Below are 27,895 nucleotides of genomic sequence, written 5' to 3' on the forward strand. Positions count from 1 at the left end.
CAATTTATGAACACTATGGGTATGTTCAGGCTGGAAACCAACAGGCTTCCAGGAGAAAAATTAAAATGAGCAGAAGTTCTTGCTGATTTTAGGGCAGAGCTTAATACACTCAGAAAAGGCCTCAAAGGACATTTGGATACTAAAATACTTTCTCACCAGTCTCATACCTCTGGGTGAGTGCTCTGCCCTCACACACTTGCATCATTACCAATTTTCTTAAGGGATGAAGTCATGATGGAGTAAGACAATAAACTGGAAATACATATTGAATTTTTATTAACCATAATTAAAATTATCATCAAGATGGGCTAAAGGTAAGATCATCTCCTGAAATTTAATTTGCAAGGACATTTATTGAGGAAGTATTTTTAAATACAGTTCATTTAGCATCTACTTAGCTCTTCATACCAGAGTGACAGCAAACTTCATAAGCAAGGCAAATTCAGAAGCTGCAGCTGTAAATCTCCATGTCCTGCTGTCTCATGAATTTTTTGTTTAAAGAGCCTTTTCAGTTTTCAAACCAACCACTACTTTCCTCAGTTTGGGAATGACAAGGCCTCTGTTATAATCACTGCTGTATATTACCTGGAAGAACTCAAACCTGAGCATCTCCAAACACCAAGCCCAATTCATCTTAGAGTGAACTGCTCTAGTTTGCCCAGAGGAACCCCCCAAATAATTCTTTATTATTCTTTACTACACAAGACAAATCCTTCTATGCTCCTATGCCTCAGTCCAGGAACAATTTGACTTCTTTTAACTTACAGAAAACAAGCACACAACACACTCAGGCTAAATGCTGCTGGAAATCAATCCTTCTGCTGTGTGTGTAAACAGAATCTGAGTGCAACATGGTCCCAATATGCCCAGGCCACTCAAATTTATCATCCCACCCCACAGCCTGACTCCCAAAGAGTCCCTCATGACCCACACCATGGCACCTGGAGGCTGTGATGGAGCATTAAAAACACAGAGACCTTCCCTTGGTGGATCAGCAGAAAAGCTGATGCCCATTTCAGAAACAAAAATACCAATCAAACTGGCATTAAGCAGCAACTAAAACATTTAGCAGCAAGGTAAGGCCAGGTTTTCATTGCTCCTGCTGGTGCTGGGGTGGGAGCAGGCTGACACAAGCTCCTCAGTAAATGACTTGCCTGCATCTCCCTGGATGTCAAGCCCAGCCAAGCAATCCCTGCCCCTTGGGAGGCAGCAGGCAGCTGATGCCATGGGTCCTGAGCAGGCTGATGGATGGGGGGGCAGCAAAAGGAACTGGGCTCACAGTCCTGCTGTGTTTACAGCACTGACACTGCTTTGAAGAGCAGTGAGAGTTAAATAGTCCTGGATTACTCTGCCAGACAGCAGCAGAAAGCTCCTCTGGTAACCCTGAGCTCTTGGTCGGGGGCCAGAGGAGCAGCCCTGATCCCCTCAGAGGACTGCAGAGCTTGGAGAGATACAGCTCAACCAAAAACTGACCCCTCTCAAGTGTTTCATGATCTAATTTGTGTAATGCAAAGAACCAGCAATTGCCCAAAAATATTTTTTCAGAGTATATTGCAATTAAGATTAAGAGCAACCCTGCTCAGAGCTGCACAGGTGTAACCCAGTGCTTTGACAGATCATGCTCCATTTTCAATGGAGCTTTGCTGCCCTTGTTTTTGCTCTCCAGATCCCTGGTGTGACTCTGCTCACATCACCCTAAAGCAATTCACTGGGTCCCTAGAGCTCAACAGAGTGAAAAAACACATGACAACCACACAATCACAGCTCTGAGCATCACACAGCTGCAGCAGTGCCACCCTGACCGAGGGGCTGTTCCCAACTCACCCTCATTCCTTACTCCCCCCACACTGCCCTAGATTATCTGCTGCAGAGGACACCCCAGAGGCCACCCCACCACGTGGGCATCTGGCAGCCTGCCCATGGGCAATGTGTCCCCCCTGGTGACAGATGCAGTGCAGGCAGGGTTGCCATGGCAGCCCATCCATGGAAGCCAGCACTGGCCCTGGGGACCCTGAGGCTCTGCCCTGCCCTGGGTGGGCTCTGGGCTGCTGCCAGCCTTTGCTCAGCCCCCACACTCTGCACATGTGGCTGCTCTGTCCACGGCCTCAGTGCACAGGGGACAGCAAGGGGGGATGACAAGTGTCCAGCTGAGTGGCATCTGTGTGACCCTGCACACAGGCACAGTGCATGGGATCACAGTGCCTGCAGCTTCCAGCAGTGGGCAGGGCAGGGGTCCTTCAGGATGGGGTGAACTCCCCCATCCAGCTCACACTTCTTAATGAAAGCCTCATCTCCCACCATTAAAAAGAAAACATCCCAAAATATCTCAAAACAAACTCTCTGGGTTATGCACAGGCTGGTATCCCATAGCTGAGATTTGAGAAGACAAAAGTGGATTTAATGAGTTTAGCTCTGAGAAGCAGCAGTTAACTGATTACCTGCATCCTCATACCCCTGGGAATTTCCCCAGTTTTTGCTGCCCACCCTCACCCTGTCCCCTTGCACCAGAGCAGGATCCCCACCCCTCAGTTAGAGAGAAACACAAACCCTCCCCAAGACCCACAACATCCCAGAATGCAACAATTATCCAACATGAGGATAAACCTACCTTATATTTTTAAATTTCTTTTTAGATGTTCCATAAAGGTTGCCCCTATGACTTTTGCCTCCTTTTATTTTGCCTAACATAGCAGATTTGTGATGCATCTGCCAAAACACCCTCCACATAGCTCCCTAATTTCTGAAAACAGGGTTGCTTAGTGAGCTTGAGCTCATCATTCAGGGCAAGTGGCTGCTGTGGAATGGAGCAGCAGCACTGACAATACTTCATGTCAGAATCCTGCCACGTTTCTGGGAGATCTTAATCTCCACTGAAAGAGTTCCCTATTTTTTATTTCCGTATCAGCCTCCCGAGTGTCGATAAAAAGAATTACTTGGGCATTATCAGAAACAGTTTTATTTCAACAAAGAGCCAATGAAAAATAAATAAGCCTTTATCTGTGAGGCAAGACTGATAGAGTTCACACAAGTCCTAATTCAATCAGATCCTGAAACAACAGCTATTTAACACATTGGCACCAGCACACCTCTCCTCCAGGGCTGGGGAGCTTTCCCAGGATTACCTCCACCAGTCCCAACACTGGACAAAAAAACCCCTCACACCCCAGTGTAAGAAAATAAGCTCTTAGTGAATTGTTTTTTTCACTAACAGAAAGGCACCAAACTGAGAGGAGAGGTAGCAGCCTGCTAGAGAATTCAGATTATCTAGTCTGCCTTTCCCAGAGGGCAAGAACAAGCAGCACAGCTGGATGATGAACACCTTCTCCCCTTCCATGGCTGGGTGACCCACCAGGGAAAAACCAGGTTTGTTCTCCTGACTTGGGGCATGTGAAGGTGACACAGCACATACAGCCTCCCCTACTGTGTCATGGTGATGGGAATCCATGGAAGAATCACAGAATATCCTGAGTAGGAAGGGATCCCATAAGGACCACTGAAACCAATTCCTGGTCCTGAACAGAAAAACCCCAAGAATTCCACCCTGTGCCTGAGAGCTTTGTCCAAACACTTTCTGAATTCTGTCAGGCTTGGTGCTGTGACCACTGCCCTGGGGAGCCTGTTCCAGTGCCCAACCACTTTCTGGATGCACAACCCTTAGCTAACATCCACCTTAAACCTCCCCTGACACAGATCCACACCATCACTCTTCAAGCCATGCCTCTTAATCCAAGGAGTTCTCTACTGAGTTTTCTTTTTGCAAGATTTGGACTGTTCTTTTATTAACACTTGTGTTTGCCAAGAGCCCTCTGTACTGGAGCTGAAGGAAAGACACAAAACCAAACCCTCTTGCCTGGTCAGAGCACACAAACCCCAGACACAAGCAGGGTAAAGGCACTGAGTAGAGGCCAGCACCAGAGAGGGTTCTACTCAATACTGGGGGACTTGGCACACATTTGGTATGGGTTTTTTTCCCCTCCAGGGACTCCTGCAGCACAAGGAAGAACATTGAGGGTTGTTTAAATATTTCATTTAAAAGAAAAAAATTTATAAACCAGCCAAAGCCAAATGGAATTTCATGGGTTGAAAGAGCATTTCTCAGCCTGACAGCTTTTGCCTTGCTGAATTCCAGGCCAGCTGCACAGAATATGGTTTCTAAGAGTTCTCACCAAAACTAACCAGGATACCCAGGCTAAGAACACCCCTGGTCTTCCCAATAATTCAGTGTATCAGAAAGTCTTGGGGAACAAGCTGGCACTGAAATCTATCAACTGCAGTCTTCCCCTGGGAGGAACATCCTCTGAATCCCTCCACTTCCCACTGAATGCTCTGGTATGTGGATGCAGGGGCAAACAGCTGAAGTCACTGAATGCTTTGCTAAAATAAAACCTATGTTGTACAGAAATTAGAGGGAAAAGCTGCTGCTCTTCAGCATCTCCATGGTCTCCCAGGTGAACCATGGATATTTGTCACCCTTGAAAAATTAGGCTGCTCAGGCACAGAAAAGCTTTGGAAACCACACATGGGTAAGGTAGAATTGACTGTATTTGCAAGACTGTGAAGAAATAAAGACTTTTTCGAACACAGCACAACATCCAAGTTGTTATAATGATGATAAATCCAACAGAGCCTTCTCTCCAACAGATCCCCAAGAAAAGCAGTGTCCTACCTACACTGCTGCTCTATGGCCAAAGGCACTGCAGGCTGCTGCTCCAGAGACTCCAACCAGCACAGCCAAGCTCAGAACACAGCACAACAACTTTAATTAATTTTACAGCAATGACCCATGGTGCCACTGCCCTGCCCCCTGAGCACCAGCTGCTGCCAAAGGGAGTGGGCTCTGATGCTCTGTCTCTCCCCAAGGATAGAGGGGATTTAAACCACATCCTCCCTGCTCTGGGAATGCTGAATTAATAACTGAGAAGGGCCTGACAAGGGAAGCAGCAGGAGGAGGCAGCTGAGGATTTACAGAGATGCAAAGCAGCTCGGTGCCCTTCAGCACCATCAGGAAACTCCACCAAAGTGTCTGAAAAGTGTCAGCCACAGATCTCCTTGACCTCCCCTCACTGACCCTCCTCTTCATCTGCCTGCACAGGCTCCATGAAATGTGAAGCACGAGAGGTACCACCAAGAGCTGGCAGGAACCACCCTCAGCCTCCATCTTCCCAGAGATGCTCCAACTGCCAGAAGATGGAATGATTCTCAATGGACTATTGTAATAAAGATATTGCTAATGACACTTCAGAATAAAAATGGGTTTACCATCAGCCTGCAAAGATTTTATGGCAAAATGGAGATGTGTTTGGCAGTGCAGAAAGAGCCTGATCAAAGCCATGACTTTGACAAAGACAGATGCAAAGTAAGGGGTTCTGTGTAAGCTGAGGACAATTCAGAGTAAAAAATCTCAAATCCCAGCTATTTTAAAGAAAAGAAAGCAACTTACCCAGAGCTGATCATCCATTCCTGGTGGGTTCTTTTTAATAAAAGCACCATAATACGTAGCAATATTTCGGTGATGAGAATACTTCTTCAGCATGTTAATTTCTTGTTTGATCTCTTCCTCTTCATCCTGGGATGAGGTAAAAAGAAAAGAAAGACAAAACCAGAGGCATTAGGAGACTGCACTTCACAGGGTCTGAGCTGTCCTTGTCCCCATTCTTGACTGACCTCTCAGGTTTTTTGCACCATTTTTTTACAGCCACTTCACAGCAGATCATGGAGACTGAGAATTTCACTGGAGACTCATGCTGCTCTGAGGCTCAACCATACCTGTGTTACCCCAGTGATGCATTAGCACACCCTCACAGACACCCAAGAAGGTGCTTTTCTACAAACCACTGCATGGCAGAAGTGCTCCTGTGCTCCCAGCCCCCTGGCACATCACTCCTGCCCACCCTGGAAGCAGCACAAGATCTCTGGAGACACCAGGAGTTGGGGTGGCACCACATGGGGAGCAGGCAGGTGCTGCCTGTCCACAAACTCCATCAGAATAACTCAGTCCTGGTGACAAGCACCATGCCCATGGGCTGTCCCAGCCCCTCAATGTCCTCTCTGCAAAGCAGCATTAGCTGAAGCAGCAGAGGCAGAGGAGCCACACCAATATCAGTTTTCATGTCCATTCTCTTTTTATCACACCCATCAAAAGTGCCCTGGTTTTATTTTAAGCTGACTGAATTCCAGCCTCCTGTATTTCCAAGGCAGCACTTAGCTGATGTCAATGAGCTTTATTACAAAGGACCAGAAGGGCTGTTTGCTCTTTATTCTCCCTTATTTCCCTTGTGTCCCTCACCTGTCTCCCTTGACCTCAGTTTCACAAATGGGCAAAGGACAAGACACCCACAGAGCAGCAGAGCTGCAGGAGCAGCTTTTCTAGAGGAGCAGTGCTCCCTGACCAGGTGTCACATAATACAGACAGAAACACATCTTTCTTCCCAAAATACCATTCAGGGAAGAACAGCAAAGGTGAAGACAGGAGGAACATGTTCAAGAAATATTTGAATGGAGCTTGCATAAACGACCTCCAGTTTTATTTTCAGTAAGAACATGGAGGGTATAAGCACCAGGGAGGAGGAGGAACAGGTTCAAACATTACAAAGAAAACCAGGGGACTATTCTGGAAGAACCTTTATGACCTCTCTTCAAGCAGTCAGCACAACAACTTTGCTTGTTTTCATTTGTCCAGGAAATCAGGGCATATAACATGAAGTTTACCAGGCTACATAGGTGATTTTACTAATTGAAGCCTTTTGCAACAACATCTAAAAAGCAGCTGGATGCTCAACAGTGCTGGGAGCAAGGAGCAGCACTCAGCACAAAATCCCTCCAGCTCTGAATACCCAGACAGCTTTTCAGACATCCCTCAATTCATGCCTGGCTCTCTAGGAATAAATGGAGGCAAGCCAGAGGGACACTTGGTCTAAAGTTTTATTTTGACTCTGTCCTCAAGTTGAAGAACTCTAAATGGGTGGAAAAATCCTCCAAAACACAAGATCTGTGTATGGCCAGGCTTGGGGGCTCCAGCCCAAACTCCTGCTCCAAGCAGGACTATTGGGAGTGATCATCCCCAGCAAATCCAGAAAGGTAGGGAAGAAAACAGAATCATCACAGCAAGCTGCTGCAACTACTCCAATCCCAAACCCAACACAAGGCACAGGCCAGGCTTTGCTGCCTCACTTTGCCTCCATCAACTGATTCTGTTACATCCATTGCTGGATGTAGGTCATGCAGCACACAGCAGGAACAGCCCCTGGAAAACAAATCTGAACTCTTAGCTCAGAGAGAGCAGCTGCCCAAACTGATGAAGTGCTGCAATTTGAGGGCCTCTATTCTGCAATCTTCCCTAACAGATAATTAGTAAGAGCAGAGATGAGTTAAACAAAGCATCATTGTCAGGAGCCTGTTGGGGTTAGTGCAAAGCACATGGTCAGGATGAAACACTGGGAGCTCATTGAACACAGAATCATCATGGTTTGGGGGCTGGAAGAAAACTTAGTTTCACCCTCCCACCACAGCTAGAGACACCTTCCACTCTAGACCAAGTTGCTCAGAGCCCCATCCAGCCTCCAAAAGCTGCAGATGGCAATGGCTGGGATGACCCCACTAATCCTGCTCTCTGCTGACTTCTCAAAGACACACTGTCATCAGGGTTATCCTGGAAAAACAGGTGGGATGGAAGGTCAGGATCAAATGAGGAAGCAGCTCTGAAACTGTGTGTGAGGAGCTGAAGGTCAGAGTTTGGGTTTGCAGCAGCAGCACTTGCACTGAGCCTGGAGCAGGTGCCAAGCATGGCCATAGGCACAATGCAGGGTCAGCTTCAGAAACTCCCCCAGAAGCAATTCCCAGGATCATTCCTGCTCTAGAAGTGCCTTCAGCACCAAGAGCTATGAAGCACAGACAGCCCTTAGCAGAGCACAGGTCAGCACTGCCTGCACCATGGTCACTGCCCATCCAAGCCTGGTCCTGCCCTCAACGAGCCTTCCCTGCCTAAAAGCAGCCTAAGGGGAAAACAATGAAACATCCTAAAGCCATATCCCATGACAAATATCTGATTTACACCTTGTACACTTAGACATGAAGCCCAGCTTTACAAGGCAAAGTCTTAGACCAGGTACATCAACTTAAAGATGTGTATGAAATTATTATTGGGCAGTATCAGATTTCAGGAACTTTTCTCCAATATCTTTCCTTGGAAGTGATGGTATTTGAAAAGCATTGAATTAAGTGTGGATTCAAATTTAAGCCTGTTTGGCCTCAGAGTAATATTTTGATTTCTCAGCCAAAATTCATTCTAATATCAGACTTCATCCCATGGGAATTTCACTGCTGTTTATGCCATGGGTTTATGCTTGGTGGGTCTGCCTATTCCCTTAGAGCCTGCTTCCCACGGGAACCAGATAAATGGCACTTGTAGATACTACAAGTAAACAGGAACAAATCTCATTCACATTTACAGACTTATTCCACACACCACTTCACCTGTTAGCACCAAAAATAACCTAGATGAAGGTCCCATAGATATTAATACCACACCACAGCATCTAAGGCATTTCAAAACAGATTCCCAAGGCCAGCTGACTGCTCTCACAGAGTCATTTCTGCATGCCCTGAGCTCCTGAAAGTTATTAAAACATCAACTCAAAAATTAAGGTGGGAAGATTGTGATTGAGTCCTAATTTTGAAATGTGTCATTCCAGTCAAAAAAAAAAAAAAAAAAAAAAAAAGAAGAAGAAAACACAACAAAACACATTCTTACTCTTAAGCCTGGCATTGTTTCCAGTGCAGGCACTTTGGGAGGGAACTTTGCATTTGGAAAAATATACTCAAGAAAAAGCATCTTCATGCCATGCTCCTAAATGAACCTACATTTTTAGATCGTAGCAACTCATTTTTTCTTTTGTGGTGAAACCATACTTTCCCCTCAATTTTGTTATTTATTTAATGATTTGTAAATTCTTGGTTCTCAGTCTGACACAAGTTTCAAAAGTGCCATCTTTGAGACGAGGGTGGTGTGATTTTTTTTTTCCTCTTTATCAGTAGGATGCACAGGAATTATTCAACTTGCCTCGTGAAGTTATTCATGACAATAATTGCAACATACTTTTGGTGAACAAAAGGTCTTCAGTGAAAATCACAGATGCAGAGAAACAGAAATGAGTTATGAATACACAATCTTGTTGCTACTTTTGACAAGGTCATGTGCAAAAGGACAAGAGGGAATGGCTTTAAACTGATAGGAGGTAGGGTTAAATGGGACACTGGGAAGAAATTCTCTTTGATGGTCGTGAGGCCCTGGCATGGGTTTCCCAGAGAAGCTGTGGCTGCCCCATCCCTGAACTGTCCAAAACCAGGCTGGATGAGGCTTGGAGCAGCCTGGGACAGTGAAAGATATCCCATGGCAGGGATTGGAACAGGTCCCTTCCAACCCAAATGTTTCTATGATTTCCTTCAGAATTCATTAGGGCATTTAGAAGAGCCACTGCTGGACCTGGATGCTGCTTTGTTTCAGGGTGAAGTACTTCATCTCCAAAACTATTCCAGATTTACTTTTTCCTCATATATTTATAAAAACTATAACCTCTTAATGGCACGTATCACAAAATTAAGACAAAGGCAGTTTACTTCCCAGGAAGATCAGTCTCCCAGCCACCCCACACATTATCACCCCATCCCCTTTCCCCTCTTATCTGAAATTCAAGGATGCAGGAGGAGGAGGATACATTACCCCGGTGACGTCCATAACCTTAATAGCAGCAAGCTGGCCTGTTTTAACATGACGACCCTGCAAAAGAAATGGGAGAAATTTGTTTGGTTTTGCTCAGTGACAATGTTTTCCTCCCAGTGAACAATACCCTTAAACAATCTCCTCGCCCTGGCAGCATCCACACAGTGTTTGTTGCTTTTTCAAGAGCATCTTCACAGCAGCCATGATGAGAAAGCAATTCCCTCCCCTTCCTCCTGCCATTACAATTAATTAGTACAGGGCCTTCAGTGCTGTATTTTCCTGGCAAACAAGTGCTGGAAATACCCTTTAATGCTCAGCCATGCACAACAAACCAGCTCAGGGCCTCTCCTGAGCACAGAGCATGACTCGGCTGGAAATGGGCTGCTGGAGCTGAGATGATGGGAATGTGCTGGCTGGGGTACCCACACTGCCTTCAGTCCACTGGGGTCCCATCCCAGCTCTCATGGACCTGGGGACACACCAGGGACCCCTGACCTGCAGGACATACTCACTCTGATCAGTAATTTATTTATTTTCAGAAAGACTTGTTAGCAGGCTAGAGAGATTTTAAAATTTTTCAGCAACCAAAAAAATCAGTAAATCACTGCAATGAACAGTTTGTTGCACAGTGCTTGACTACATTAATCCTAATGGGAAAATGCCTGGGAGAGATGGTGAAAATATAAAAGAGCTCCCACTATTTATGATGTCTTAAAACCAACACAACTGCTATCAAACAAGGCAATTCCCAGTCTTTCCTCCTTCCCTGAGAAATGGATCACCCAACATCATATCCAAATTGTTCATATCAAATCATTCCCACCCCCAGCTGGAGGACGTGCTCTGCTTCCAAACCAGGCAGCCTGAGGAAAAGATGTTTTTCCTCCAGGAAAGCCAGCAAATGCTGATCCTAACAGGAGGCAAAGGGAAGCATCCCCATTTCCCAGCTGACATCCCTATTTACTATGGGAGCTGCCCAGGGCCCCAGCATGTGAGCTGTGGTGTGGAAGACACTGAGGGAATGGCAGCTCCTGCCCTGCAGCACTGATAATTAACACACCAAGGACACAACCAGGAGCAGAGGCAAAGAGGGGTCAAGCTGCAGCAGGGCACAAACAGGGAAAAACAGAAACTTTTCCTAAATTGCAGGCTCCTGCTGCCTCCACAGCAGTGTGTGTGTTGATGAGCTGGGGTTTGTGTCAGGTCTCCCAGCCCTCCTGCAGACTGGAGATGGTCTTTGACACCATCTCAGCTCAAGAACCCTGAAATACCAGGCATGGGAACCTGTCCCTGGTCCCTCAGGTTTCCAGGCACGGCGCTGGGAGCAAACCCATGCGCCGGCTGTGGAGCAAGGCAACATCATCCTCTCCAAATTTATGAATTCACCAGGAAGCCAATACACCCACCAGGGCTCCTCGCTCATTTATTAACACAATTTATATGTCCCAAGCAAACCCATGCTCTAACAGTGGAAAAAGAGCTTTATTTTAAAGTATGTGCAAGATAAAAAGTAATAAAACCAGTCCCAGGCTGTGGCTGAAGCATCCCCTGGATGTTGCTGTCAGGAAGGAGGGGCATGTCACTAGACACCATCTATTCAGACAGCATGATCTGCACAAACAAATCCTCCTCTTCCTAAATCTGTCCTTGATGGCTTGCCTAGGAGGTCCCCACGTGTACTGACACTTTAATCAAAGCCACAGAGCACCAGCAGGATAAACACTTGGACCATGGCACACCCCATCTCCTGTGAGCTGGAGGAGGGGGAAGCAAGCTGGGGCATTCAAATCATGGATTTAGGAGTTGTACCTGCCTTCACATGATGCATCAGCCCCTCAGCTTGTATTTTAAGGGAAATGCCCCAGCTCTGCCATGGTGAAGTGATCCTGCTTCCCTCAGTACCAGCCAAGGGGAAAGAGATCCTTATGTGCCCACAGCATCCTTCTCCCAGGAATCTGCTGCCTCCTCCCAAATATTTACAGACAATGGTAAGAACTAAATATCATGTAAGCATTTACCAAAACAAAATAAACCACTTGGAAACCTATGTTAATGTAAGCCATGAGGGGCACTTAGTCACGCAAAAATCAGGCAGAGCAGAACCAGTAAGTGTTCACCCTGGGATATTGTAGCAAAGGTTTGCTTTTTCCATACTTTGTTCATGACTATGGATTGCACAGCTTCACCCTGGCAGATGAAGCCATCCAGGGAAAACAAGCATCTCCTCACCAGTCAACCATCCCTTTTAATTCAACCTACTGCTCAGCACTGAGACTTGCTGTGAAACCTTCATAAATAGTCTAAAAAACTCAGATGATTTTCACCCTACTGCAGATATTCTTGAATTTGCAAAAAAGATACAGACAGGCTGGAGGAAGACACCAAGAACCAGAAGCAAGAGATGCAACAGAGGAATTATATCAACATCCAACCTGTAGATATTAAAAGATGCCACAGCAGCAATAAATCCCTCTCACAGCATCAGCCTCCTCTGGCACCTTGGGCATGCAGATTCCAGTGCTGTGCCCAAAGCCTGGAAGCAAGACCAGAAGCACCCATGCCCCTGCAGTCCCTCCAAAGTATCCAGCTGGATCAGGAAGAGGAACCACCTCTGCCAAAGCCAAAATTGGGAATTAATTCATGTCAAGTGTTAAGTTGGTGTTTATCTGTGCTCCTGTAAGAAAGCTACAAAAGAGGACTGGGATTCACTGTCAAGGTTCACCTGGGTACAAACCCACATTTCAGCCTCAGGATTATTCAAGCATGATCTTCAAAGCTGTCACAATTTTTAATTAAACATCCATCTGAGCATAAATTCATGCTCCTAATTACACTCAAAATGTTATATCAACTATCACTAACTTGATAATGTCAAGTATTAAAACTAATTTCTACAAATGAAGCAAGCACCAGGAGTTTTTTCTTCAAAGGTTGTGGTCCTCACACTCCATAAAGTGTAATGGACCAGCACACAATGATAACATTGGTAAATACTTTCAAACATCAATTGATGCATTCAGGCATTATGTTTACTAAATAAATAAACCCTGGCCTCAATATCAGCCTTTGTAGACAACAACTGCATATCTTGGCCCCAAATTACAGTCCACATTTTAAGGACAGAAAGAGGATAACTGGTTGTTGCTTTTTAAATTTTTCCTTGCACAAGCATGGATTTCACTTCTAAGCAAAACCAGCAATTTCTGTACCCAGAAATGTATTCCATTATATTTACTTAACTTGTGCTGTTGGCTTTTATTCATCCAACAAAATAAATGACCCACCACCTGCTGCAGCCAGTGGGACACAACCAGAATTGTGACTTTGATGGGAAATGCAGAGCCTCCATTTCCTTCTGCCAGGCAGAGCAACATCTCTTACACTTCCCAGCCTGGACATGCAGCCTCCAATGCCCCATGCATACAAAATCTCCACTGCAGCCAGTAAATGGAGTAACCATGTTGTATGTCTGATACTCTACAGTAAAACACTTATAATCCAACCATTCTGCACTGCCCTTACTCATTCTGCATGTACATATTAAAATGAGTGGGATTAGGGTGCACTGCTGAAATTTCAACATGCACAGCCCTGCTGGGACCACACCACAACGCCAGCCCTCACCACTGAGCAACACTGTGTCTCACACAGAAATCCCAGGGAACTGAGACAAACAACAAAAAGTCTCATAAAAGTCCAAATATTACCACTTTGGCAGCAGAGAAGCCTCCCAAACAAATTTATTCCATTACATTTCTGTTGCAGTTAAAATCCTGAGCCTGGTGCCAGCAGCCCAACAACCACCCTTTCTACTGTCCAAGCCCTGCCTCCAAACCCAGCACATCCTCAGCACCACTACATCCTGCAAATTCTTCATACAACAGGCACAGGATGCCAGAGGTTTACCCAGGTTAGAAGTCACCAGCTCACTTTTCTGTGTCCACATACAGTTTCTGGTAAGTGCTACAAAAAGCTCTTTGCCCAGCCCTGCTTTTGCACATGCACCATTCAAGGTGTCCATTGGTGACTCTCATCTCCAGACTCTGTTTCAGCATCCAAGACCTTCTGCAGTTAAGATCTGACATCAGCCAGAACTTCTCATAGCTCCATGATCTAGATCCTGCCAGTTCCTTGTTTTCCTGTAGTTCAAGATAATCCAGGGACTCAGTCCAAGTCTTTTAGCATGAAGGCACTTCAGCAGTAATGCATTGAAAACTGCATCCATTTTTTCCTGGGAGAAGGAGCTTTGTCTTCCAACAGGAGCCGTGAATCTGAACTGCCATCCTGCTGTACATTAGACCATTTTATAGCACCTGGCATGATTTGTTCTCAGCTTTTACAGACTGCAGGCACATTTATGTACTTGGTTTCCCATTGAAAGCAATCCTGAGGGTGCCAAAATCCCCTTTCCAACTAGTCTGAGGGGCTAAAATACTTACTGATGTAAAAAATAAGCTAATTCTAGTGTGAAAATTCAGCAATCTCCAAAACAAGCTGGCTAAAAATGACGTACACAAGCTTTGCACATGGTTTACAGATCTCTTCAAACACATCTGAAATAAATCCATGTATCTGAGAAGGTAGTTAAAACATTGGAGGCCAGCATAAGAAAAATTGAGTCATGTACCAGGATGGGGAAAATGTTTATTTTAACAAAGAGTAACATATCTCTTTGATTAAAACAGAGCCATCAAGGGCCAAACCTTATTGTTGCTGCCTGCACATAACTCCAGTACTGGGAGAGGGATTTCAAGCCAGTGGGGCTCCAGAACACCCCTGCAGACTGGGGACCAGCCCAGGGATTCAGCCCCATCTCTGCTACAGCAGGAGCTGACCACAATGGCTGTGTCCTTCCTTCCCTCCACACCCTTCCATCTCTCCATCATTTCCTGGGCTCACAAACAGATTTGCAGAGCTTCAGAGTGATCCCACTGCCCCAAGGCACCAAAGGAACGTGACTGACTTGTTGCAGTTCCTTTCCACTTGGGCAAACTCCACTTCAACCAGTCCCTGTTTCACTCATAGCCAATCCACCTGTCGTCTTTACCATGGTTTTAAGAGTAAAATCTTGAAAAACATTCAAAGAACTCAAAGAGATACTAAACTAAGTGGATTTTTTTCTTTTTTGGTGCTTAGTTGGGTATTTTTTTTAGCACTTCAGTTTGGACTGAACAACCAGAGCTTCTCCTTGGAAAACTCTAAATCTGCTCCCAGCACAGACAGCTCTAATTGCACAGGGCCAAGCTAATACTCTGAGCTGACCTTTGGACTGAAGAGTTTTCCAGTCCTCTGTATCAATTCAAGTTCTGATCAGGACCCTGCAGCTCAGAGAGCTGCAATTCCATTACTGCAGCTCCACAGTAGCTCTGACGTTAAGAAAACAAGGCAGGATTATTAGATTACCAAGCTAAATTGTTAAATTAGCATATTATTCATCTCCAGAAATAACATGTACTACAGCCTATAGGTGAGCAAGATTACAGTTTTATATTCCCTATAAAAGGGAAACACATCACTTATACCAGTGCTTGTACTTATTCCATTCTCTATCCCCCCTGGAGTTCAAATGAGGCTGGAGACTCCCTCCTCCAGTTCAGGAAGAACCAGGTTTACCTCTTCCATGGATAAAACCATTGTCTTAAGTAGTCCAAAATCAGCATCAGAGAGCCAAAATCCTCCCAGAAGCTTCTGCAGATGGTTCCTCTGGATATGACCTGCCCCACTTCTGATTTCCACCCAGGGAAAAACACTGGTTAGAAAGCCTGTCCCCTTCTCTCTGTGGCACCATTGAGCACCAGCACACTGGGCACGTCAGGCTGTGCATCTCCTCTATGGTCACCTCCAAGGACTGTGACAGATTTTGCCCAAAAGTGTTTGAAGATGCAGCTTTTAGTGGTCTGGTCTTCCTTATCATGGTAAACCTTGCAGCAGAGCAGATTTCAAGGTGTTTCTGCATTTTTCAGGGCTTTCCTAAAGCCCAGGAACAAACATTGCTCTGGGAAAGGGAGGTGAAAGCCTCAACAAAAGCAGGTCTAGGTTGGAAGAGGAGTGGGCTGAACACCACAGCAGGGAGCAGAGAGAGATGGAGATCATCAACAGACAGAATATACACCAAAAGTGGGGTTTAGGAGCAGCCTATGGAAACCTGAGACACCAAAAGACTAAGGAGAGATGTTCCTGACAAAGAGTAATATATATATATTAAAAAACCCAGAAGGACAAGCAGTGTCTCAGGAAAATATTCACTGAGTTGGTCCCACACTGAAGGCAGCAGGATTCAGGAGAGTATCAGTGGGATGAAGGAAAGAGATGCCACCATTCACCACTGCACCCCCTGCAGCCTCCCCAGGCCCTCTGTGAGCTTTGCCCCCTTCCCCAGCACTCCCAGATCCACCATGGGGCAGCCCCCAGGGGTCTCTGCCAAGGGCAGCAGCAGCCAGGCCTTGGGGGCTCCTTCCCCTCCTACACAGCCTGTCCTCCCTTTGCCCCAGCTCCTCTGCAAGTGCACATTTTCACAGCTAAAAGGAGGCAGCACAGCCTGTTCCCAACAACAGCAGTTCATGACAGCCATGTTATTACCACCCTTTAACACCCCCACTGTGCTTCTGTTTCATGTCTCTGCCTATTCAACTCTGCAGCATTCATAACTAAAATTAAATCTGCCTTCAGGAGCCCCACAAGGCACCCTTTCACACAGGGCACGTCCTGATGGCAGCTCCAGGTTGTTCCTCCCAGTGGGAAGCACTGAGCCCTGCAGGGGATGCACTGCCTGGGCTCTCAAGGGTGGATCTCAGGAGCAGCCTCCTCCAAGGGACCAGGCTGTCCCAGAGCACTGCTGCCTGCCCTGGGACAGGCTGCCACCACAGACCTGGCCAGCCCTGGACTGACAGGGAGCTGTCACACCTGCACAATGCCACATGGATCCTGATTCCCAAACGTTTTTGCTGTCTGCAAGCCACAGACAAACATTTCTGTGTGATCCCAGGGCACCTTGGCTTTACTGTGGCCAGAACCACTCCAGCTTCAACATTCAAACCAAACTCCAGGATGAGCCCAGCAGCTTCAGGCACCAGCTCCCATCACAGGTGGAGCAGGCTCTGTGCAGGACACAGGAAAAGGCATCCCAGGGCACCAGAGATGTAATGTAATGACTGGGGCTGCTCCTGACTTCAGACCAAAACCTCAGGATGAGAACAAGCTGCTGTGTCCAGAGCTCAGGGGCACCAGCACAGTCTCTACAACACTGTGTGCTTTGGCAGCTGCTCCTATTTCTTCTGTACTTGTAAGGAAAACAATTCCCTTCAAAGGAGATTGTTCCTAACTTGCTCACTCCTGCAGGACAGACAGGGATTAATACCTGCAAATGTGTGCCACTGCCTCCCATGACAACCCATCCCAGAACACTGATGCACACAGGTAGCCTCAGCCTCCTCAGGCTTTTGGTACCCTGTTTATTTGTGCCACACATTAAACAGTTGCTTTTCAACATCTGAAGTGTCACCTGCTCTTTAAGCCATTCCCCAAATCAGTAACTCCCTTGCAAACCGAGTTTTAAAAATGGCCCTTCTGGAAAAACACTACACACAGTGATGGAAATGGAGTTTCTGGAAACACCTCTGCAGTGCCATCTGCTTGACTTCAGCTCTAGTTTCATAGTAGCAAGATCCAATTTTGGAGGTGGCATGTGAAGTGCAAGGTGATTTTTCAACCAACAACAGCAAGGGAGAACCACCTTCTGTGAACCTGAGTGCCTGGCATCCTCTCTGGCAGCAGAGATGGACAGCACTGGTGGCAGGAGACAGCAACAGGGGACACAGAGGCATCTGTTAGCTAAAGCTGGTTGAGTGTTTTGTGCTTTTTTTTGTTGCTGTGTAAAGAAAACTGAGTAAGAGGGAATGCCCAATATTTGTGGTGTTTTCCTGGCCTTTTAATTGAGGAAATTAAGTCTATGGCTGTCAGTGGCTTTTCATGAGTGGATTCCACTGCATTTCCTTGACTTGCCAATGGCACAAACCAACCGTGTCCACATTCCCACGAGTCACTGAGCAGCCCAGCCTGCTCCCCCAGCCATGTGTCCCTGTTCCCTGTGTTTCTCCAGGTAACTACAGGGCAGTACTCTTTAATTTCAGCTCACAGCAGAGTACAGCTGCCCATACTGCCCCACATGCCCCCATTTCTCTGCAGACACAATGGCCCAGGATGAGACCCTACCATGATCTCTCTGGACATCTCAGCAGAGGTATCAAATGGGGCTCTCTCCTCTGTCACCCCACCTGCTCCACGACTCTCTGCTTGTTGGAAGGAGCCTGAACACAAACCCACCAAGTTCATTTGTGCACCAACCCTAACACCTCAAAATCCAGTAAAAATTTGGGGACCTCTGAGGTCCAGTCCCAATGCTGGTAATGGCTGAACATTCCCATCATGAGCCAAGATTTACATCCAGTCACCTTGAACCACTTCCTAAGAAAGCCATCCCTATAACCCTTCCACTGCCTCCTTTGAGCTTTTCCAGTCCTGCAAACACTTGGATCAGCACAGATCTAACCCCCTTGATGCCTGCCCACGTGGCAAGGCTGACTGGCACCTGAGCCAATTCATACATTCAGGCTTCACTCATTCATCAATCATGAGCTGACTCCAAGTCCCTGTCTCAGGGTGGTAGAAGTAACAAGAACAAGCTGATAAAGGTACTTACATTTTTATGGGACTTAGGAGAAAATGCCACAGCTGCCAGAAAGTCTCACAAATATCTCTTGGGTGACTAAGGTCGTAGTGAGAGGAAAATGAGTGTAAGAATGACATAAATAACCCCAGATCTTGTGCTGTGGAGGGCTGAGGTGCTCCCCTAATCCCAATGACTTTGTAACTCAAGATAGTGCAGACCCAGTGTTGCACATTTCTCCATCTATGTCAGCTCAAATATCAATTTTAGACCTCACACACTCAAAGGCAGATGGACATCACACTGCCTTTCATCCAGATTTGCCTCCAGGGTTTTTGTCTGCCCTGAGCAGCCTTGACAACTTATTGTCCATCCCATCCTACCCTGAGTCACTTACTGTCAGGAGTCAATAAACGTTTTGCAGTGCCTGTGTTCTACTGATTTACTCCAGCCATGCCTAGAGCAATCCTCTGTGATATCCATACTAATGTGGCTGCAGAGGGAGACATCAAAGTTTTCATGCTGTCCAATGTTTCAACTAAGTCAGGTATTGAGTAGCAAAATTTTACAACTGCTTATTGGAAAAGGGAGATTGATGAATGACATGTAGACCCCTTCATCCTTGTATTTGCTCTGTGCCTGTGACATGTGCACTCGCTGCTTTGTCTGGGATAAAGATGGGATTTCTGACCCTGCTGCAGAACAGCCCCTCTGTGGCTCTCCCTCTAAGCCAGCCTCGTGGGCTGGGATCAACAGTGTCGATCAGCAGATTAAACTATCCTGCTTCTACAGCTCCTCCACTTCCACATCTCCTCTCAAGCAGCAATTTCCTACCCTTGCACTGGTAAGGGAAAGCTCTTCTATGAAGCAGTAAGGCAGCCTTTCCCTGCCTTCCCTGCAAAACAGACCTGATGCCACCCTTGCGTGGCAAAGGACACCCAGGGCTCTGCTCTGATTCTCATTTCTCTGCTGAATAGAGAAACTGGGGTGCAAGGGCTCCTCTAGGAAATGAGTGAGCCCTTAAAGACCCCACAAACCAGAAGACCCTCCCCAGCCCCACACACAACCCCCATCCAGCCTTGTCATAAGGCAGCACAGCAAAGAGGGACCTGAGCCAGGGATCTGAAAGCAGGGAGAAGAGGAGGAGGCCTTGGAATTAGCAGGGGAAGGTTAAGCCAGTACCAGGGATTGCATGGGAACAGTACAGCTCAGGAATGAGTGGGAGGAAGCCAGAAAGGACCAAGTGTCCCTACCACCTTCAGCACTTGGGCACACGAGGAACGAGCCCAGCACTGGCACAGCAAGCCACTTGGCAATTCCTGGCTGCAGCCACTGCCTGATGTGGTTATCAATGCAGGAGGGCTCTCCAGCCATTAAGGGCCCTACTTAGAGAGCAATAACATGTACAGACACAAATCGATGCTGTACAGTTTGAAGGAACCGACTGAAGGCTCTGGATTTTACTCACTGTTATTTGCAAAGTGAAACAAAGCAGACAAAAAGCTCTCAAAGCAGCCCCAAAAAGCTGCCTGCAGGAACGTGGGCAGCTCAGGAAGGCTGCCTGCAGCTTTGCAGTGAGAACACATATGGGCAGGGGGTGATGGCCTTTTATTCCACTGGATAAAGATCTTAGTGGAAATCTGAAAAGCTCAGTGTGAGGCCTCATCCACAGCTAATCCACACGGACTGTGCCATGCTGCAGGCACGCCAGCAAGGAACCAAGGCCCTGCCCTGAGTCACGCCACAAACCTGCAATTTCAGCTGCACTAAGAGAAAGAAGTTGGGAAGATGCAGCTTTGGAAGCATCACCCTGGACCAGCTGCATCCTGCTCCTACCTAAAGGCAACTCTGGCCACCCAGAAATCCCATTCCCTACAGCTAGGACAACATGCCACTACAGGCTTTTAACCCTTTCCCAGCAGGATCAATGCTTGCTGAACACTGAAAGTCACCAACAGTTACAGGCAGATTCATATTAAAAAGCTCTTTCATACTCATATTTCCCCTCAGCAAGAGCTGGCTGCCAGACAAAATGCTGGTTTGGTTATGCTGCTTGATATTCAGGGACTGCTCACCTATAACAGTGTGGACAAAGTTCACTTGTAGAAGACACCAATAGGCAAGAGCAGGGAAGGACCTCCCTGCACTTCTCCAGGGAAAAAAACCCCAACCTGTCAGTTTGCCCAACCCCTCAAACACTCACAGTCAGAGGTAAGTTTTGGTATACACTCAACAGGGTGTAGAAATTTCCTTTACACTGAGCCTTGGATGAGTTTATTCTGATTTTTAAGTACACTGTGGAATTTTAAACTCCAAGAAAGGATAGAAAGCACAGCCAGTGATGTGTGATGTGAGACAATTTCCTGGGATGCAAGGCCAAGGCCAAGCCAAGCAGCTGGGTGCTATTCCTGGATCCCCATCAAGTGCTCTTGACCTTGGGTGAGACTCTGGGCTCTTTGCTGCTCAATGCTATCCCTCAGTAAAATGGGCAAAATAATACTGCAGTTACCCCAGAAAGATGATGCAGTGGGTGATGCCATATTGGAAAAGGGCTCCAAGGCCTTGCCTAAGTGTAGAGACATATTAGAGAAATCAGGAGTTGTTCCTCACAGTTTTACTCTGCATTTGCATCTTCAAACAACCACAGTCTATAAATTCTTAATTATTTTTTTTCTAGAGTAAAGAGCTTTGTTTTCCCAGAAGACTTAACAAGGAAAAAAAAAAAGTCAACAAAATTTCTTTACATTTTTAATTCAAATGCTTCTACACAGCATTTCCACAAGACTGCTTAAAAAGTGCACTAGAAATTGTAATTAAAAGCTGATCTGCTTCACGAGATGACTCAGGCTTCTGCAGCTTCAACCTTGGCCTCAGCCATCTCTGCCAGTACAGCACTGACTGTTTCCAATCAGCACACAGTGAGCTGCCAGCATTTATGAAAGAACAGAGGAAGGTTTCCTTCAATGTGAAGGGTAAAAAAAAAATAATAATAAAAAAAAAAATCAGATACTATCCACCCATTTCTGACCAGCATCAGAGGAGAAACGAGCAGCCTGTGAGAGCAAAAGATCAAGCCCTTCTCAAAAGCCCATAAAAAGAAAACAAAGCCCATGGACAGATGGACACGTTTTTCTATACAAATACCACCATAAACGTAACCTGCCCCTTTGTCTTTGGAGCAGAAAACTGACTTGTCACATCGCCTGGTATTTCTCATCCCTCCCACTGCTGTAGCTCAGCAGGACACACTGGCTGCAGAAATATCACCCTGGGATTTAGCTTCTAACATTTCCAAGGACATCACAATTCCCAGAGGGAGCTACAAGATGTGCTTGGCTCTTCTTTTGTTGTTGTTGTTTCAGCAATCACAGAATCGTTTAGGTTGGAAAAGACCGTTAAGATCAACGAGTCCAACTGTAAACCTTGCACTGCCAAGTCCAGCACTAAACCACATCCCTGAGCACCACATCTACTCATCTTTTAAATCCCTCCAGGAGTGGTGACTCAACTGCTTCCTCAGGCAGCTCGTTCCAGTGCCTGACAACTCTTTTTGTGAAGAAATTTTTCCTAAGAGCCAATCTAAACTTCCCCTGGTGCAACTTGAAGCCGTTTCCTCTTGTCCCAGAGATGCAGGTGATGGGCTGGAGGAAGCAGAGATATCCTAGTGTTCCTCCCATTCTGCAAGAGGTGAATTTGGGGGATTCCCAGAGGATAATGGAATGCCAGGGCTGCATTTGCTCAGACAGGAGCAGCACAGGATGTTTACAGCAAAGGCACCAGAAGGCCATGAACTTAAAACCTTTTGGATGTGTCTCTGTTTTGGGTCATTCTTCTCCTGAGTGCATGTTTACCACCTGAGTCCTTTCCAGAGATGAAAGACCTTCCCTCACAACACAAAAGCACACACAGATCCCTCTGAACAGAAAGGCTCCTCAGGAGAAGAGCTCATTTTGTATCACAAAGGGAAGTCCTGGCTGAACAGGAAGACACATCACTAACATGGAAAGGGCAGCACAGGGAAATGGGTGGAAGATTTCTGTCACAGGTACTGCAGAGCTGCACCCTGAGCCAGACCCAAGGGCCACTCAAGCATCAGATTTGAGAGAGAAAACCAGTGCAGGGTATGATAGAGAAGATCCCTGCTCCCCTGAAGTCTGTCTGCCATTTGCTCAGTCACACAAAAATGGAAGATTAGACAATGGGATAACAAATGTGACACCAGTTTTGCTTCCTCCCAATGCCCAATTTGTCTACATTCAGATCATCACCCTCTAGATGCAAAACACCAGGAGCAAGACCTCCCAATCAAGTGTTCCATGATGGAAATCAGGGTAATGGCAAACAGAAAGCACGTGGGATGCAGGGACCAGTCACCCAGCTGAGCACTGGGTATTTACACCTCCTCCTCAGGCCCAAAGCTCTCAGGCCAGTGAAGATTAATGAGCACCACTGCAACACTTTGGGCCACTTTGTGTGGCTGATGCAGCAGTTCCCTCCCCTGCAGATGTTTATAGTGACAACACCACTGTCCTTAAACAAAATGCATTCAAAGTCCCTCCAGGAGAGATGCAAGTGCTCCTCAGCCTTGGCTTGGGACCCACTCATCAGTTTGGCATTTACATCTCCTCCCTCCCCTTCCCACTACTGGGGATTTAAAAGTTGCATAAGAAGTGTGAAGAGAAATCTTTTTACTGGGAAAAAGCACACCCAGACACACATTCCCCCTAACTCAGACCCTCCTTTCCAGCACCCTGCTCCTGCCTTGCACTTGAGCAGGTTTGCTGACCCCAGCACAACTTCCCTAGATGTTGCCTCCAACCAAGCTCACTCTAGAGAGCCTGCAAGGCCACTAAAATCCATGCTGGCTATTTCACTGCAAGTGAATAATTGTGATTAATGCTCACAGTGGTGATGTGATTGAGAAGTCACTGGCAGCAGCACCAGGACTGCACAGGAGGTGACTGCAGAAGCCACAACTCATCCTTGCTGCCTACAAGCCATGAGCCTTCAGTGCTTCAAACAAAGGAGGAAGATGAGTAATTTCAGACAAAAGAATGAGCCATCAACAAAACTTCTGACACAAAGATCTCAATTGGATTAGGTACCTGTGCTACAAGTCTCTTTCTTTTTTCTGTTCTTCTTTTTAAAGCTTTTAACACTTTTTTTCCTTCCTCCAGATTTCCAAATTCCTGTCTCTGAAAGAGCTGAGCTGAAATATTCCCTGAAGGCTGCTGTTCTCAGTACTTTCCAGATCAAGAAGAACCAGAGAATTCAATAAATCTTGCTTCTTTTCACATACAAGCACCCTTATAAATTTCTGTTGCAGTATCTTTCCTTGTATTCTCAGGCTCTCAAAGCATTTATGTGCTGGACCAGGAAGAAATGGAACTCAGCAAATAAAACCTACCCTGAAGATAAATTAAATATAGAGAGGATAAACTGCCTTGGTATAGATGTAAAGCCATGCAAGGAGATCAGTCACCACTAGTTGACCTGAATGATGGCCAAGCCAAGATATCCCCTGACAGCAAGTTGGGTTTTGTGGTCATGGAGGATATTTGTTAAGAGTGAGAGATTTTAGCAGCACTTGCAGCCTGGGAAAAGCTCCTTACACCTGCTCAGGATATGCCATCTGTAGCACACTGTTAATGTGCTCTGAAACCATGGTCCCTTCCCTCCTGAAAGGGTTTATGCTGATGAAAAATATAAGTCACTATCTGTCTTAAATGATGGTGGGGGAAGAGTCTTTTAAAAGTACTCATAAAACCTGTCCAAACAATTAGTAATGCACAATGTTGTGATTTAGCACCAAGGTGTCCCATTTCTGTGAAAATATAAGGCAGAAAGAAGAAGTGAAAAACACCCCAAGTGACAACAGAAAAAAAAAGATCTTGGTCTCCCCTTGAATTCCTGGACAGCTTGAAATCCCTTTGAGGAAATCTCAAATCATTTCCTCTTTCTGAAAGCTCATTAAACAGGTCAAAAAATATACCTGTCTTTCCAAAACAAGCATCCTGTTTTCCTGAATGATTTTACACAAATTAGGTTATCCAGCACTTGCTCTTCTGCTCTGAGCCCAGAGACACCTGAAATACAAATACTTAGGGGAAAACCTTCCAACATGCAGCAAACCTGGTCCTGGATGACAAGAGGTAGTCAATGTGGCAAATTGCTATTGAACAACTGAGTAGATAAAGCAGATTTCCAGGAGATGAGTGGTACAGGGCAGTTCCTGGCTCATGTGGCACCTGGAAATGCTTTGCTGTGCTGGGGCAAGTCCCAGGAGTGATGGGGTGGGAGGGTGTCAACACCTCTCACTCTGCAAATGCTGTGGTTCCAAGAAAGAAAACAGAAGTGAAACAAAGCCTAGTGGAGCAGGTGGCAGGAAGAGCAGTAATTTCTCTTCTTCCCTAGACCCATTATTTACAGTAAAGTAGAAACCCAAGTGTCCCTAAAAATACAAGTTCAGGTTTTCTGCAGTCTGACAGCAGCTTATCTCCAGCTTTTCAAGTCCCTACTGCCTCCTCACTGCCTTCCTCCTTTTACCCCTCTATTTTCAGTCTTTCATTTTCCTCTGTTTTTCACATCCTGCTTTTCCCTGTTTCATTTCCACTACAGTCCTGGTAAGGATGGCAAGGCATCCAACTGACACCAGGTATCCCCCTGGTACCTGGCATCCATCTGAAAAGGAAGTTGGAGCACTTGGTAAAAAGCCACTGACCCCACAGTTTCATCTCCATAAAGGTGCAGGGACAGGGCTGATAGGGTTTCTCCTTCCCCTACCCATTCTTCTCTGACTGTGGCACCTGGACACAACATAAATTAGAGCTAAAAGCACCTGAAAGCTTGGAAAATGAAACAGGCTAATTCAGAAAAGCACAAGTACATCTAATTTAGTTACTGAGAAATGAATAAATGGTAGTTCCAAGGCTGCAAAATTGTTCCATCCTGTAAAAGAATATAAATACTTTTAAGAAAGGGCAAAAGATGTGGGAAGGTGGAATAAAAACATTATTTATGTTAATTACTTTTTCTAAGACCTGGCTGTGCTGTCAACCAGTATTTAGCATTTCTCCCCTCTCATCATATAGGCAAATGTAAAGATTCACATGTCTCAGGGAACTCACTTTTTACTGCAGTCTTAAGGTTATGTTTCTGCAAATGTATGTTTTGTTTCTTTAAAAAAAAAAGAAGTTAATTGACCATTGCTGCCATGTAATTATTCACAAATGGGTATCTGCCATGCAAGGCCTCTATTTTCTTATATTTTCTACACTACTAAACCTGACACAAACATTTCAGACTGAAGACAGACTTCCAGCAAGGATTCCCATCGTTCCATGATTTTCATAACATATGGGGGAAGATACCACACCACCTTTAGCCTGCTCACAGGACAGAGGTGCCATGGTCATGTCTCAGGCACACCTGAATGGGAAGCTCTTGCAGTGCTCCTGAAATGCAGCCCAGGATCCTGCAGGGTTCCTGTGTGGCAAGACCCAGCCTGGAGGGTCTCCTGACCAGGGGGTGTCATGTCACCCCTCCTCAGACAGGAATGTGGGCACTGAGCCTTCCAGGGACTATTCCACTCTATTTATTCCTACTGATGTCTGCACTGTGGCACTCCTGGCTTTGCTTTCAGACAGGCTCAACCATCTCCCACCCATCCCAAACCCAGTAACACTCGCCCCAGCACTCAGGCACACAATTTTCTAGGCTCAGCCTGCTTTTCTGGGTACAGACCACACTTGGGAATAGCTGCTGCTTACACAAAAACCCCTCAGTGCTCACTTGCAAGCCCATTCTCCCCTCACACCCGGCGCTGCACAAGTGCCCAGCTCACCGTGCCATTCCCTGCCTGCCAAGCCACACTCTGACATGCTGACCACACACATTCCTCACCTTCCAGAGCAAAACCCTCTGAGCTCAGCCTGGACTGAAGTGACACCATCCCTCCTCCATTTCAGCCCAGCTTCCTCAGGAACAAGCTGGGATTCGACTCACGTGGGTGCATGCATGCGTGCACTTGGGAGATTTAACACTATTAGCTAACTTCAAAGACATCAAAGATAATTATTTTCTACCAACTTCATGGCAACAGGCAGCTGGGTGGCAAAGGATACTGGACACAGCCTTTCAGGAGGTTTATCTCCAACAGCTTTTAATCCTGCTGGCCCCTTTCTCCAGTCAATTATAGCAGCCTCAGTGCTGCCAAAAAAGTAATGGGAGTGAGAGACTATAGGTATAAGCAGACATAATAGAATCCTAATTTAATTAGGGAAGTACTCAATCAACCAAGAGACATAAATACAAAGGAAACCAGGTTTATTAGTTCTGGTGCTTGCAGAAATGCCTATTTCATTCTTGATTACTGGGGGAGGGATAAAACAGATCAGTAATCTTAACAGCACAGTCCTGGTTTGCTCTTTCAGAAAAAGTTAATTACAAAACCAACCAAAACTCAAGAGCTTCTAGAACCATGGTGCTCATGATGGGAAAGTAACTGAGCTCATTATGGAGGAAGCCAGGTTCTGGCTTAACTTTGGCTACAGAACACAAACTACAGCTGGACCAGCTTTATGGCAAGAAGCTTTCAACCCCAGGTTGGTTTCAATCAGTGCTTCCCAGCAATTCTGATATCTCACTTTCCCAAGTGCATGAGCAAAGTCAGGATTGCACTCCAAGAGGCTTTGAGAAGGAAAAGGTGAAGTCACCAATGCCCCAGGGCAGCACTGAGCCCACTCAAGCTAGAAAGCTCCATCCTTTGCTACCCCATCCTCATTTGGGGCCAGCAGGTTCAGAGCCAGTGGGTGGATGTGACATTTGTGCTTCAGTGCCTCAGAGTTTATTAGTGCAAAGTGACTAACAAGGGGCTGGGGAACTATTTGGAGATTAACTAACTGATTTCACTTTATGAAAGAGCAGGTTGTAATTTTAGGATTAGAAATCTCTATTTTGGATGTCAATACCTTGCATGAGAAAGAGGCCAGAAGCAGTGGCACAATGATGCTCTAATCCATCTGCAAGGAACCAAGAGGGCAAGCAAGGAATGAGCCATCCATGCCAAGAAACACCAAAAAAATATAATAAATCCACTGCCAACACCATGTTCTGTGCTCTCCTGTAACAACAGGTGGGCTAGCAAATACCTCTGTGCAGATATCCACTGTGACTAATCCAGCTACAGCCACAAGATTTCAGTGCCTACCCAGAAATGAGGCAGAGTTCATGCCACCATCAGATGGACCCAAGAGGAGTCCTCCACCACAAAACCATCCCAGTTACTGCTGGCAGCACTGACAGGTACAAAAAAAAAAAAAAAAAATTAAATGCCAGACAGAGAAGAATGTATGAGAATATATATGGGAAGCTATGTGGTGAGACTGTCTGAACATCTCATTCTGGCACTAATTTAGTAAGACTGAGACCACACACAACCACACAGCTCTTCTTCCATCCCTGCCTCAGTTTAAATGAGGTATTTAGCCAGCATCAGGGGACTGTGACCTTTC

At 46.1% G+C, this 27,895-nt stretch overlaps 1 protein-coding gene across 11 annotated transcripts in view; it reads right to left on the bottom strand.

The window, feature by feature from the left end:
* The window catches only part of TNIK (TRAF2 and NCK interacting kinase), a 144,991-nt gene that overhangs the window by 61,382 nt on the left and 55,714 nt on the right, over positions 1-27,895 (bottom strand). For all 11 annotated transcript variants that reach the window (XM_079315043.1, XM_079315037.1, XM_079315038.1 and 8 more), the window contains exons 3-4: positions 9,719-9,775; positions 5,441-5,566 (exon numbers count right to left, since the gene is read on the bottom strand). In XM_079315043.1, the coding sequence (XP_079171169.1) occupies positions 5,441-5,566; positions 9,719-9,775 (183 nt within the window). The remainder of the gene's footprint in view (positions 1-5,440; positions 5,567-9,718; positions 9,776-27,895) is intronic.

This window comes from Erithacus rubecula, assembly GCF_903797595.1.
Source record: "Erithacus rubecula genome assembly, chromosome: 11".
In the NCBI taxonomy this organism is placed as follows: Eukaryota; Metazoa; Chordata; class Aves; order Passeriformes; family Muscicapidae; genus Erithacus; species Erithacus rubecula.